This window comes from Bombus bifarius, unplaced genomic scaffold (assembly GCF_011952205.1).
Source record: "Bombus bifarius isolate JDL3187 unplaced genomic scaffold, Bbif_JDL3187 scf7180000007973, whole genome shotgun sequence".
Classification (NCBI taxonomy): Eukaryota; Metazoa; Arthropoda; class Insecta; order Hymenoptera; family Apidae; genus Bombus; species Bombus bifarius.
Window position 1 is genome coordinate 2,700,154 of NW_022884359.1, and position 16,012 is coordinate 2,716,165.

Genomic DNA, 16,012 nt, shown 5'->3' on the forward strand with positions numbered 1-16,012 from the left:
GGAACGAGATGCACGGTCGGACGAGTTCCTTGAGTAATCCCGAGGGTTTAAGCGAAGAGACGAGCAACGGGCGCGATATTAGCAATGGGGGAGGAAGCATAGCGTAAGAAACGTAATGCCTCGCAAAGTCAACGCCCTGGTAGCTCGATGCTCGCTGTGTATTATGCAACCCTCCCGGAACGGCCACCGAGAACCGCCCTTCACCGCCACCACCGCCTCCTCCGGAAACATCACCACCATCAGCCGCAACTTTAGCTACGACGCGATCGCGTGGCTAACCTAGTAATCCTCGAAATTCGTGGAAATACGTTCATCTCGAACTGCTGATCCATTTACGAAGGGTTGCTTGTAGCTTCTCTTCTTTTTGCTTTGAATATCGGGACGTTTGTGATTGTGATATTTGTGGAAATTGACGCTAAGGAGTTGTTTCAGTGGAGAGGTAGATTTCGAAGAGTACAAGGGTTGTGGAAGGAGCACTTGGTTTGCTTCTTCTTGGTTGCAACGTTGGAATCTGTGACATTTGTGAGAATTCGTTCTGAAGGATCGTTTCGCTTCGACTGATCGTGAGAGATGGATTTTTAAGCGTTGCTTTGGAAAAATTGCTGCGATTTAGTTTAGAGTTGAGAGTTCGGAAAGTTATTGCAGCTCCGTGTTTGGGAATTTGGAAAACCTTGTGCAGGGGAGATTGTGCTATTTACAATAAAAGTAGCACGAGACTTAGGAATTGGAAAAGACTTGCGAATTCTTTGCCCAGATCCGATTTGAACTTGCGTATATGTAGTTAGACCGAGGTTATTGTTAAAAATAAGAAAGAAAAAGGCAACTTTCTATGGTGACTTTAGCAAGATCACTGTACATGTATCAAAGAATCCAGAATTTCTTAGGTTCGAATTGAAAAGCCTGCAGGATGAGCGAACTTACTTACACAATTCCACTTTTTCCATATAAACGACCCACACAGAATATTACTGTAAGGAACTAAGCCGAAAATCCTCGTAGGTTGCCAAAAAAATTTTCATAAATTTCCAACGTCCCTTTGGATTTTTTCCACCCAAAACTCTATCTCCGGAGATAAACAGTAATTTATAACCTGGCAATATTTACCCGCCCCCATGAATACTTCCAAAATCCACTAACCCTCTGTCCAAACAACAAATCTTTCCATCTCTAATCCAACTCAAACACGCAGTCTGTGCGCAAACATCCACCTTCATTGCAGCGTCACCTTTATCCCCCTTTCATACCCTTCCAAAGCAACCAGCGCACGCTATTCGAAAAAAAAACCCTCCCCTAACTTTTCACCGGTGGCACCATAAATCTCCGGGATCATGTACGCGCTTCCATTTAATTACCCGCGGTGTTGCCCCCAAAGAATAATCTTCCACCCCAATTGTCGCAGCGCGTTTATCGACCCAGGGGCCATCGTATCTCTCGCTCCCAATTAGCCAGTGATTCACGCGCGACGGCCTTGAACCTACGCGTACACTACCATACGTAAATACGTATGTGATCACTCATTCGTTACATTTTGTTTGTAAACTATAACAAGCACAGTTGGTTTATTTAAGAGGGAAAAGGGTGATAATATGGGACACCAAGGTTTCGATATGTGTAACATCTTTTCGTCTATGCAAATGAAATCACGTGGATTACGTGACGTCCTCCTACAGCGGTTCTTCGTTCTTGTTCTTTTGTTTGATCAATACTTGTTGAATTTCATAAAAAACCAAAGGATGTATATACTTGGTAACTTGAAATTTTCTCAAGACTCTAACAAAGTCATACGAATTATAATATTCGATTCAGGATGATGGTGCAGGTGCGGAAAGTGGAATTGTAAAATTAAACTGATCTTGACAACGCTGTTATATTTAACACTTGTACGTGGTCAGAACTTTTGCATTGTCTATACTTTTCAATCTTACAGCATATTTTTCTCAGAAGTAACATTCTTTCACATCGCTACTAGAATCTGTCCCATGTTCCAATAGCAAAAGATTCAGAAGTTCCACCAGTGTCAGGATATTTATGTTTATTCGTTTGCTTTTGTTTGTTAATGCAAAAATAAAAGAAGTACCTGCAGCACATACGACGCGAATGAAGTAATAAATTTATGATAAAATGACTAAAAAACAAAATTGCTGAAAAATGAATGAACTTGTAATCAGTACCAGCAAGCGTCGTTGGACGTATGAACTATTGGATTGGCAACTAAGTGATTGCGGATTTTGTCATTAGGTGGTACTGATAAAATCCGCAATCACTTAGTTGCCAACCCAATATTAAGGTGTATCCACATTGTCGTTAATTAATAACCTTTAATTAAAGAACAGCACAGGCGATATAGGGTGGAGAGAAAGGCAGCGCATATGAAAGGGGGCGGATATGCAAGGGGGCCAACACCTGCGAACAACGAGAAGCGTTTTGCGAGAGAGGAAAAGGCGATCGTGGGTTTCGTATGGTGTGTGAGAGCGTTTATGGCGGTGGCACGACCGGTATATGACAGCTGCTGTCACGGCTGGTGCTTCGACCATGTGCTGGCCGCTCTACGCACCCCCGTTTATTCTGATGATACAGCGAACCGCATCTATGCTGAAATTCTCGACGATTCGAGAGTGTAATGGTCATCGATTTTTCAAGTGGATTGTTTTTATGGGGAGTGACCTGTTTATGGAGAAATGGTGAATTTTCATGGGGGTGAATCGTTGCTTCGAATTATTTAGTGTCATCGTTGTACGGTGTGGATGGAAAGTTTTGCAACAAGATGATTTGGAAGATTTTGTGCACCGATAGAAAATGTCAATGTGCATAGACAGAACATCCAATGTGAAATATTGGTTATGATTTTTAGAGCAATCTGGTGATGAGCAGAGCAGGATATTTATGCACCAATGGGAAATTTATTTTAGATTTATTTTAAATTAATTTTGCAACGAGGAAATTGTATGTTCGAAATATCAAGTCGTAATTTGCAAACTTACGAGAGATTAAAAAATCTACTTTTAGATACTGTCGATTATTTCTTTAAGAAGTTAGTAAATTTAGAAAAAATTCCAGAGTCGATGAAGAATTCTTAGAATATGAGCTGAACTCGAGGTTCCGCCAACGATGCACGCAGCGTTTCCATTTCGAGACCACGTAAAACCTACGATTCGGCTGGTGAATTTGGGTCACTGTCTTTTGTATAGGCGAAAAGGGTTGCCCCTTATTATTTTGAAACCAGTTCAGAGGAGACCTGAGCGGCGCGACAATGGAAGAAGAATCGTATCCCTTTCGAATAGAGTGAAAACCGCGATGACAGGTACGATAATGCCTCTTTTAGAGAAAGTGGTAGCCCTTTCTTGTACAGCAAAAGTTATATGCTTTTACTCCACCCACAAAGATCCCAAGGCACAGATATTTTCATTTTTAAGATAGTTTCAAAGGAAAACTTTCATTCGTTACGTTCATTTAATTTTTGTGCTGAATATATTCGAAATTATTAGAAAATTATTTTTTTAAAAAGCATGCTAATGCTAATAAAATGAAATTATACTTTCGACCAGTCGTTCATTATTTTTCTCGTACTATAATCACGTAATATGTTAATAGATCTCTGATTATGTTTCGAGATTATTTCTTCTAGCAAAATACAAATATACTCTCAATTATTTTCAACAAAAATTATGTTCCCACGTTATACTGACGTTAATAAAATAAAATCGATAAAGTGGACAATTAATTGAAATTATCTTCAACGAAGGCAGAATCGCGACATTTCGAATATTATACTTCGAAAGACGTTACACTGATATTTCAATCATCAATGGAAAAGCTATTTTAATCGTGTCGAACATTTCTGGCAGTGCTGACAAATCGCTGAAAGTTAAGCTCCAGCCGACCTGACGTAATTTGAAGTGACGCCTGCTGACACAGTAACTGAACGAGAAACGCGTGCCGTCCAGATCAGCTTGATTATACAACAAAAATTCGCTCATCCGCAGTAACTGAAACACGTGAAACCCTCACGTTCGCTGATATTAATTCACCTTCGTATCAAACGTAACGAATGAAAAAATTTTATTAGCGAATACACATTTACGATTCCTTTTATCCTCTCTTAATTCTCTTTCAATTTTCACGAGTTTTCCACTTTTTAAAGAAACAAATTCCTATAGATTCATAGCGTATTTTCGTATTACGAAATTTTCATTAGTTCTGTGAACATAGAAAAGCGAGGTTTGCTTTTAATTTAAACGTAGCTAATATTAAAAATCTAAAATTAAAGCCTTTAAAACGATCTACTCATTTGGCCATTTTTGCCAGGAAATTCCTTACTCCTGAGCTTCGATTTTTCATATAATATTCGCTACATAAATTGATTATATCTATTTAACAAATCAAACTGATTTTATAAATAGAGAAGTCTATATTTACAAACATTGATGTATTATTATATTTTTATTAACGTATAAATAAAACACATAGGAAAGTTAAGTTAAACGCAAAAAGAAATGAGAAAATACCATTATGAAGAGCTGAAAGGAACACCGCGATTATGAAATCCTGGCGTGGGAAGCAAGCGTGCTTCGTTGCTTCTGATACGAGATTGTGTGAGTACGATGGGGTCGAAAGAGGATGAGGAAGCACAGCAACCCCGGAAACGTTCAAAGCGAAACAGTATTTCACCACCATCTTGATATCCAATACCACTATCACGCTGTTCCATTTTACAAGCAAAAATTCGCGATACCTAGCCAAGATTTTTATCATCAAACGAAACAATTCTCAACTCGACGATCTAGCAAACGTTCTACTCTCTAAGTTTATATGCACACATGTTTCTTTATTACCATTCTTTGGCATTCATTTACCTAGAACTATACGCCAGATTTTCCGAGACAGTGGAAACAATCGTAGCGAAGAATATTTTGAACAGCGCCTTTGTCTTTGAAACTTCGACAGAGAGCGAGCGCATTGGCACGTTTGATGCGCCGTCAAGCAATTAGCGATGGAATCTGAAAGACTTGGAATCGTTTCGAATTTGTATATATGGCAGAAAATTCGAAACATTTGCAACACGATTCGAAGTATTAAAACTCTTGAAAGTCTCGATAAGCCTTGATTCTTTGTCTTATCTTAATCTTTAAAAGTCCTGAAAAGTCTTCTCTCGATCGAGATGTCCTCACGGATACTCGGTCGTTCCAAACTTTCTTTGACATTTTGCGTCGATGATACCTTTTGAACGAGATCGATCAAGAAGTTTGTAAGATACGTAAATACTCAGCAAACATTCAAAAGCTATCGAAATTGATTTTCAAGACTCGGGACCTACCAACACTCGTCAAGAGTTTCAAGAATTTTAAGCCTCGAATCACGTTCCAAGTGATTCCGAATTTCTCGCCATCTATACAATTGAGATTCAAAGCGATTCCAAGTATTTCAGATCCCATCACTAGAAACAATATTACGATAAAGCGTCTCTCTATATTGCATTGTACCAACCTAACATTTCGTCTCTGTGTAAAAGTTGCCTCTATGCGAAATTAAGGTGTATTCACACTTGGAGCTCGTATCTAATCGCGCCTATTATTGCCGACTGAATTATGCTCGTTCGCCGATTTTACTGTTCTCGCGAGACGGAATAGTACAATGATCATACTGTGAATGTACGAAACCATTACAATAAACCGGTCCCATTGGCTGGTGTCTGGCGCCTGGCCTCACAAAGCCCGCCCTTAAGCTTGTCGGGAAAAGTTCAAGAACAAGGAACATTTGTCCACTGTCGCAGATACTTAACGACTGCTAGTAATCGTGATCCAATTACTTGTACGATATATACCCTAATAATTTACGAAAAACATGGATTTGTTTACTCGTTTTATGGTTATGTTTACGACATTAATGGCATGTATTTCGTTATGAAGACGTGTCATAATTGTTCCAAGTTCGTTTCACAGTTTTATGACGGTGATAAATCGAGGACGTATTTTTCAATATTTTTTGCTCCTCTTATTCGCATTGAATAATAAGTTTTTCTTCTTTTCTTTCTTCTATTGGATAGTAGATTTTTATCTGCTTCGTTATTATTAAATAGCCAATTTTTAATTAACCCAGAACCTTTCATGACTCTAGCGGAATACTAATTTTGGTTACAGCATCGCAAATTAATTGCAAATAGAAATATCCCATAGCTGTTCTTAAATTGCTCGAAGGTATTTTAGTGAATTTATTCAATGTTCTTCGGGTATTCAAAGTGCGCGAAAATTACGCCAAACCTGAATATGAATTTGCGTGGTAGCCCGAAAAGCAATTCCAGGATTAATTCACATCGGACAGCAATTTTTCGATAAAATTTCGTAAGATACTAAATCAGCATGCGAACAATTTGTAAAAATACTGTGTGCACCTTTTACGTACATTTTTGAAATGATATCGAGCCAGTCGGTGGAAAAACAGAATTTCCGTGAACACGTCGAATTTTGGCCGAGAACGAGGCCATGCTGAACTTTTCGGGATGATGGATGCAAAACAACTGCGGTAAAGCACGTCGAAAGAGAGAGAGAGAGAAAATTGAGAACGTCGAAACGTTGAAACTTTATATGCAATTTTATTCGAGTATCCTGCAGAAATATACGAAATGTATATTATTATACCTTAATTAAAAACGATTAAAAACAAGTGATGAATAATCTATTCCGTCCAAGTTTATTCATGCAGTTAGTCGACCTTGACAATCGAGAACTTTGCCGACTCCGTTCCTCCGATCTAGAAATTAAGTCATCGTCAACTGTTCGTTGCATCGTTTTATCTCGATTTCCTAATTTCGTGTTAATAATTCGTAACGTCGTATTCCTCGAAAATCATTACATAAAATACATAGGAATTCATAGTGAAATATAGTGAAGTGTAAGTGTGTAAATCTGTGCAGTTGGCAACATATTCATCCTCCAAGTAATGTATCTTTTTCTTTATCATACGAAGACTATGTATTTATTTATGTGCTCACAAGTTGACACAGTACGAAATTAAGAATTACGTGTTGATTAGAGGGACACGTATAGGGACAAAGATGTAATTGGCATAGTTGTAAGCCGCAAGTTAGAAACTCTTCTCTGCAAGTTCATAATATCTTTGTTTTTATTTCATCTAAATTACAAATTAATATTTATGCGTTTACAGGTTGACATGGTAAGAAATTAAGAATTACGTGTTGATTAGAGGGACACGTATAGGGAAAAAGATGTAATTGGCATAGTTGTAAGCTTCGAATTAGAAACTCTTCTCTGCAAATTCATAATATCTTTGTTTTTATTCCATCTAAACTACAAAATTAATATTTATGCGTTTACAGGTTGACATAGTAAGAAATTAAGAATTACGTGTTGATTAGAGGGACACGTATAGGGACAAAGACGTAATTGGCGTAGTTGTAAGCTGCGAATTAGAAACTCTTCTCTGCAAATTCATAATATCTTTGTTTTTATTTCATCTAAATTACAAATTAATATTTATGCGTTTACAGGTTGACATGGTAAGAAATTCAGAATTACGTGTTGATTAGAGGGACACGTATAGGGACAAAGACGTAATTGGCGTAGTTGTAAGCCGCAAGTTAGAAACTCTTCTCTACAAATATAGTAAGTATCTTTGTTTTCGTTATACCTAAAGTACGAAATTAATACGTATGTTGTTATAAGTTGGCACAGTACGAAATTAAGTATTATGCGTTAATTATAGTGATAGATATAGGGACATAGAATGGAAAGGTATCGATCTGAAAAGGGACCGGATCTAATTTACGATAAAGTAAAATCGGGAAACCGGCTCGTGTCTCGTAAGATAGGGGAGCGGTGATAGTCTCTGACTCACCCTCGGTGAGAAAGAATTACGAGCATCGAATGTTCTTCTCATAGAAGTTCTGGGTTTTTCTTAGAAGTCTACATTTACCCATCTCGCGTTTGTCTCATGGGAGCTCATGAGACGGAAGGAACTCTGCTTGCACTCTCTCCGATTGCGCAATGCTAATAGGGATTATGACAGATTTGAAGGAACAATCACCTATTTATACTTTGGGCTGCATCTAATAAATTCGCAAGATTCTTTAAACTTTTTCTGTTTATTCCATATTGATAAGCATTAGATACCGAAGATCTCTTTCGTTAATTTTTCTTAGAGTATTCGATGAAGATACTGTACCGAATTAAATGAAACCAAGAATATTGGGAAGAATCACAATTGTCGATATATCTTCCTTGATAGTATAATAATTTTCTCAAACGCTTCTACACATTTTTAATACATTGTAAACAAATTTACAAAGTTAGCAACTTCTAACTCTGTTCTATTATTAAAAACGAACATTTAATCGATACTTGGTAGCTCATAGACAAATAGAAAAAAGCCTGTAAATAACTCATCTCGTTAATTCCACTCTACAAGAAGCTCAGACAATAGAAACGTCTTAAAAACGAATATTTAACTGATCTTTAATCTCCACCTTAATATTCAGTATAAGCAAACACAACGAATTAAAAACTCGTTTCATTAATTCCGCCCTGAGGCCAAGCTCGCCCAATAGAAATACAGAAAAGAGAACACGGTCAAGAAACATTAGTTTCTCCTCCATATAGACGTATCCCCTCTCCACAGCAGAGCTTTGCAAACTTTGCACGCCACAGTGTGGCTATCGATCAGACGCCGTCCAGAAAATGATGCATTACGTAAAACTTCTCTCAACCTCTCCGCCTTGTATCCCGCAATAAGGCTTTTAATTTGCAGCCCACAACCGTGTCAGTGATCCAACGTCTCCCTCGACTATTCCCAACAACGAGCAGACCCGGCTCGGTTCGCCTTAAGGCGGTAATCATCAAGAAACGAGCAAAAATTTATCGCAGCCAGGTGTCGGCGGGGGACGACGCGAGAAACGACGCAGAATATCTATTATATCCGTCTTCACGAGGATCGTGCGGAAGAGAGAGACAGCGATAGATCGTTCCTCTCTACGATATCTAAATTTAAGAAGTGGCACCACCACCGTTTCCTTCGATACGATTCGTGCACCACGACCGTTTGCTTCCTTCTAGATCGTGGAAAACACGACGACAGTTCGAAAGAAGAAGGCGACGAAGAGGAGGAGGAAAGGTGGGCGGTGGCGATTAACGCCGAAGGCAGCAACAATGACCAGAATGCGATCATTCGTGATTTTTCGCAATAATTTGGGTACGCTTTGGAAATTTCGAACGATTCTTTACAAAATATATGGAACTAAAGTTTGCCTTTTACCTTCAACTATGTATCTCCTTGCTATTTCTTTCTCCTTTCTTTTTCTTGGATATCGTCCGTTTTGATTTCTTCGATACGAGTCTCGCATTTTAATCGTCGGTAGTTGTAGCGTTAAGATAGAAATAGACGGATAGACGAACAGAAGGAAGATGGATGGCGGGGCAACGAGATGAAGAGGAGGGCAAAGAGATGCGACGAAGAGGTAACGGTATGCGAAAAAATATACTCTTGGCACTTGGCTTCGGCAGACGACGAGATAAATAGCGCGCGTGGGTGCGGCTCGCCGATGTCTACGGGCCACACGCCACGTTTCCACCGGAACGCGTCAGCCACGAAGACCGAGAGAATGAGAGGGAGCCGAGGAAAACACAGCCGGAGGTGGCCGTCGAACGGCCTGCACGTTTTCCGCGGAAAATATCGCTTTTTCACCGTCTTTTGTCGCATTCACCAGTCTCGCACAATGCATCCAAACGTGTGTATCTAAACGGTTCCGTTGCTTGTGCAGTGCTTTAGAACGTGGTTTTTGTGAACACGGTTTGCAGTTACTTACGTGGATCATATGTTAAAACGACTAATACACGTTAGTGCGGATTTTGATCACGTTTGTGAGAAATTTCAAGATGTAAAAATCGACGGAATATGCAGGAATATATAATATATACAAAATAGATCACACCGCTTATAATATTTAACAATTTAAAAGAAATCTCTATGGAAATGTTATCTCTTCAGTTGCATTCATAAAAATATGAACAGTCGATGAAAAGAAATTTCTTCCAATCGAAAAAGAATTCGTCGTTGAAAAGATTAATGTTAAAGTTCGCTTAGACCGGACTAAAATCAACGACCGGGCTTCCTGCACATTTAAATTCCACCCTGTGTTAAGACGAACGCTGAATAAGCAGATAGTCGAGTGATTCGATTGACGAAAATCGCGAAAACTAAGGTGCAGAGGGCGAGTCTCGTGCAACAGTTTCCTCGACACTGGATTTTGACGCAATGCGTCACATGCTTACTGTCACCACTTGCCACTTGACTATTCGTCGAAGAAAAAGTCGACCTAAAAAGCGCTGAATGCACACCTAGCTTTCTGGCCCATCCGCGCCTCTTTTCCCACTTCCCTTCGCTCTTTCAATTAATCTTCCTTAATTTCCACCGATTTTTTTCACCGATTTTTTCCACGACGAATGAATGAAACGAGAGACGAAAAAATAAAAGGGAAGAGGAGAAACCGGATAAAAAAAGAACGAAAAAACGAGAAGAGAGGGAGGCGCGTAACGAATCACGAAACGGAGCAGCAGCATTTTAATAATACACGTATCTGCATGCTCGAGTGGAGACGTTGCAGGCGCCAACATGCCTGTGAATATTTCTCTTATTTTCCCGGCGGACAGGCCGTGCTGTTTACTTTTCGTATTTCGACCAGCCGGTCAGCGTGTTTCGAGCTTTTTGACAATAACTACGAAGGTATGTAGGAGTTCGTTGATTTAATAGGTTACCCTTAGATAATCCGCAATAATGCGCCAAGACTCGCGACACTTTCAAAACTTTGTCACGTAGATTATATACAGTGAACAGCAGAAGTATTTTCACACCATTGCATTTATTACAGCATTTATATAATATTAATATTAAATCAAGTCCAAGTATAAGTTCTTCGTATTACCTGACAGTTCTTTCGTATGACTATGAGAATTTAATGCTATGAAAATTAGATGCGCATGATAAGAGCCCGATGGGAAAATAAAGCTGTATACAAATGTGTATTTGGTATTTGTATAGCCATTGTAGTCGGAACAAATACGAATGTAATTTTCGAATTGAAACAATCGGTATGTTCCCATGTCAACGTTCATTCGAAATGAGAGATATAGATTAGGCGACAGATGATTAGAAGATGGTTAATAAGAGAGGAAGAAGGAAAATGAAACGGTCTTATAGGTCTCATCGTGATAAATAGACTGAGGATTTTGGTGCATTTAGAGGAAATTTGAAGGTGCGAAAAATATTTGTTGCGATAAATATTTAGTGGTAATATCGAATTAAGTTGCACTTTTTTTAATTACATTCATAAAGCGATGGATCTGCATAAATATCCGCATTCAAATGATAAAGATTAACTGAACGATAATTGATAATACCTTCGGTACTTTACGTCGTTTAGAAATAGAAATAAATTATTCGCGAGGATTAAAGTAATTGATTTTGACGAGACAAACTCAAGCGTCTCGGAGTAATTGATATTTAAGATGATAAACAGTCAAACGTGGTAAAGTAATAATGAATGATACCTTTCATCGGTCTTTGAAAAAGTCTTATTTCAAAGACAGAAACTTCTGTTATCTTAATATGCTTATTGCTGATTGAATTTTCGTTAGCCACAGTGTTATATTCTAACAAGTAATTTTCTCAAATGAACTCCATAAACACGGTGATTAATTATATAAAATAGCATATTTGAAGTTTCTTTACTTTCGTGTCGAGAAGCAAATACGATGACAGGATGAACAAAGTTATACGATTATAAAATCGTTTAATCTTGCGAAACGTTATCAAATATAATTCGTAAGATCTTACAATCTAGATATTACCATTTATTGTATGTGCATGGTAAAATAAATTATTAGATTTACAAAATTTATTCATCTGTAAATTATCCTGCAAGTCCCATTCTTATGGATTATGGTATTATCAGAATTGTCAAGAAGAAGAAAGCGTCTTTCTTGAAATTTCACGACCTCTTATCCACCTTCCTAGTCTAAGTTACATCCAAATCGATGTCAAATATACTTCGTAAAAAGTAAGTGCCAACTCCGGTGCAAGACTTTCGCAGAAAACATTCGCGACCCCCTAGAGGGAGAAACGGCCTTGAGCACCGATTGATTCCGCAGAGACTATAGTCTCACCGATTCTCCAAGCGTTCTACTCTACTCCACACCCTTTAACCCATTCGCGTAGCATTCGGCGTTTCATCCTAATTAATTTACAATAATCTACTTCTAAGAATTGTTCATAATTTGGTTATATTGTCATGTTACAGATACTCCGCGTTTCGTATCTAGCAAGCTACTTTGTCTGCTCTATTTAGCGCTACATATTCGTCCGTTGCAATACTCGAATACTAGAATTTTTCAAATTCTCCATTAAATTCTAGCAACGAGATAAAAATTCCTCTGTATCAAAATTAATCCAATACGACTATTCCTTTTAAGATACGCGAGTAACTAAAATTTCAAAAATTCTTCACCCAATTACGGATACTAAATTATACAACATAAACGTCTAATCACTAACTATACAAAATACAAATCCGGTCTCTTCTCTGTTCCATGTTTCGGAAGCAAATTATCACGGAACAAGGAACCACAAATTTTCCCAGGACTTACTAAGAATCAATCTGAACAAACAATCGAATCTCCACGGAATCAGAGAGACAGTGATTGAAATAGTCTTAAAACTTACCAGGAGAGACGGCGAGTGCGAGGAAGGCAGCGGCAGTGGCGAGTAGCAGTATCCTAATCGCGTTTCCGCCGGTTCGTCTTCTGCCAGGCCTCGGAGCGGCGTGACAACCAATCCGATGACCATTTTTCTCGTTCGATTGCACATCGAGGACAACGTACGCCGGCTCGTGATACTGAAGTTCGTCCTCGTTGTCGGCGTCGTCCGCGACGCCGGGCGCCGCGGCAACGCGTCTACGTCGTCGTGGCCGTGGTGATCGCGGCTGCTGAAGGTCGCTGGCACTGCAGCTGCTGCCGATTGTACGGTCGATTACCGAACCGTAATACATGGCCTGCAGGAGCGACCACTGCCGTGCCACCGGGGGCTGCACTCGTCAGCGTGTCCTCGTCGCAACGACGCCGTACGAAACCGGGACTGCGGCTCCACCAGCGGTGTCCTTACCTACGACACCCAGCGATCTCAAGGATCCGCGGCCGCGAGGCATCACCACGACCTGGCGCAAGCCGAATCACCACCAGCACACCCGGCACCAACCACCAACTCGTGATCCTTTTCTCTTCTTCTTCCTCTTCTTTCCCTTCAGAATCTTTGCAAAAAGCTTGTCCTTTCCTCCTTCGTTGTGTGTTTCGTTCTTACAGTTTAGGATCTAATCGATGAACTTGTGTTTCAATCGTTTTTTCAAGTTATTCGATGCTTCTTTGATGTAGGCTATTTATATACGTTTTTTAATCAGAATACATACATATACATATATATAATTATAGGTTGAGTTTTAGTATTCTTATGGGTGTTCGAGATGGATCACTGGTGCTTTCATTTTTGTAATTGTTTCGCGTATATGTGTACGTATACGTTGGTTTCACTTGGAGAATCGGTGGAAACACGAATGGAGAAGGAAGTTAGGTGTAGACACCCCGACGGGACTCGACGTCGATGAAGAGGAGGCACCGCGTGCGACCCGGCACTCCTACGCGCGTCGACGTCGGAGGGAAGAAACCCTCTAAACGAAAGCGTACACGCTATATTACCGGCGACACGTCGCGGCTCTCGCGGTATACGTGCACGAGTGTGCGGCCCCGTGCGTGTAAGGGAGTAGCGAAAGGGTTCGTCGCACTCGCTAGTCAAACCCTTTTTCCTCTTTTTTTCCTTCCTCTCCTTTTTTCTTTTCTTTTCGTTGCCCACGCGAATTCTTTTTCTCTCCCTCTCTCTTCCTCTGTTACACTAACAAAAAAAAAAAAACGTTCTTCTCGTACAGTTGAGAGCCGTAGTTCACAGAGCACCGTGTGTGTCACGCATCACCTTCTGTCGCACACTTCTACCTTCTTCCCTTATCAATTCCCTCCTTTCTTTCTCTCTTTCTTCCTTCGTCTCCTGTTCCACGGCCGGCTCTTCCACGTCTTAATCCTCACAACGTTCGAACAACGGCAGCAGCGACCGGCTGCGGCTCGTCGTGTGTCCAGCGCGCCTGGACACTACCACCGTCCGGCAGGAAGTGTCGACTGCCACGAGGTGGACACCTCTGCGAGCCTCTGCCAGCGGCAGCAGCACCAGCGAGACAGCGGCGACGACGGCGGCGGCAGCGCTAGGCAGCACCGCCGGTGCTGGTAGCAGTGGCGGTAGTAGCGGCACTGGCAGCTGCAGCTGGTGGTGCACCGGCGCATCCGGATACACCACGCATTCGTATACGAAACTCAAGCCACGTCTACCCGTGTCTATCTCGTGTCTAACGTCTTCACTTTGTTAATTGATCGAAACCGCTTCACTTTGCCATTTCATTCCCTATTATCGTTCGATTATTCTAAATATCTCTATATATAGTATCTTCCTTTTTAGCTCGTGTGCCTCCGAAATACCAATTGTTTCATACGTTTATAGCTATATTTATGTATACACGTGTATATTTTTATTGAAAGAAATTCGACGAACTTCAAAATCGTGACTCGAAAGAGAAACACGAATGCCTGATCCGTTCTGGCGGAGTCTTCCAAGTGTACTGAGCCGGTGTGGACACACTGGCCGCGTGTCGTGTCGTGTGCGGCAACGTCAGTACCAGCCAGTAGTAGAGGCCAAGTCTGTCGCTGTCTAAGCCAGGCAAGGCACTCGAGGCTGGCAGCACCACGACGCGGTGGTCTCTGGTCGCGCGACTGCTAAGCGGTTCGGCTACGTCCGTAGCGAGCTCGTGCGAGGCCCGCAACGCTCTCTTCGGCCACACGTTCGACTCGCGCGCAGGCGGCAAACACGAGCGCGCGCGCGCGCCTCGGCTTTCGTTCTTTCTTCCTCCAACTTGGTAAGATGAAACAGGATAGGCAGTTTCGAGGTTTGAGTGTGTATGTATCGTTGATGGTAGTTGGAGATGGCTCGAGAACGGAGAGAAGCGCGGCTCTGTCGGTCGACTCGTACTTTCGGGTATACAGCAGCGCCGCGACGCGCTCCAACAGCACGTCGGGACGCCCCTCGATACCCCGCCGATGCCATCGGCCTGGCCCGAAATCGATGCCCCGCAACGCGACGTCTCGAAACCACCCCCTCGTTGCCGACCTGTGTGCCATCAAGCGCTGCTATACTCGCACTCTCTTTCTTTCTCGCGTGTTATCTCTTTACGTTTCTTCTTTACATTATACGTATCTTTACGAGCCGCTTGCTTTTGTTCTTTCCTTTGTTCTTTTGCTTTTCTTGTACGTAGTGTTGTATTTTTTTTTCTTTTTTTGTCTAAGATATTCTTCTTTACAGTGGTACGTAGCCTTATCTTTCAGTGCAACATTTTTCCATCATACCTCTATACGTTTCATTCTGTAGTATTAAATTTTTTGAAGTCAGGATACTGACGAATAATAGGAAATTTAATATACTTGGATCTAATTAATTAGTAACGCTATAATAAATACAATGGTTCAACAGTACTTTCTGTAGCCATGGTATTCGGACTGAGATAGTTTCTTGGATATATTCTATCATGTTTCGCTCGTTTCTTACATTCAGCTCCTCCTCTTTCTCTCTCCTTTACACTGTAACTTCTATCTTTGCCCTTCTAGATCTTATTACATGTTAATATTGTTTTACACGTTTCTTACCATTAATTCGTCGACTAGTACTGTCTTGTTCATCTCTCTTTTTCTCCTTAGAATTTAGACCATTTTCATTCTCTTACCTGCTCCTTAATATCCTCTCTGCAATTTCTTAGTCCTCTTGATTGATTAGACTCTTTCCCTTTATCGCACTATAATTACTACCTTTCTTCCCTTAAATCCTTCCGTGGTACTGACATACATCTTGATGTAGCCTTTCTTAT

At 40.6% G+C, this 16,012-nt stretch overlaps 1 protein-coding gene across 4 annotated transcripts in view; it reads right to left on the reverse strand.

Annotated features, from left to right (window-relative positions):
- LOC117216768 (protein kinase C-binding protein NELL1-like) overlaps positions 1-15,231 on the reverse strand; it is an 85,865-nt gene extending 70,634 nt beyond the window's left edge. For 2 of the 4 annotated variants that reach the window (XM_033463770.1, XM_033463768.1), the window contains exon 1: positions 12,727-15,230. In XM_033463770.1, the coding sequence (XP_033319661.1) occupies positions 12,727-13,051 (325 nt within the window). In that variant the 5' untranslated portion in view covers positions 13,052-15,230. Of the gene's footprint in view, positions 1-12,726 lie in introns of all 4 variants that reach the window. The other 2 variants (XM_033463767.1, XM_033463769.1) reach the window with 2 other exon arrangements.
- Positions 15,232-16,012: the final 781 nt, after the last annotated feature.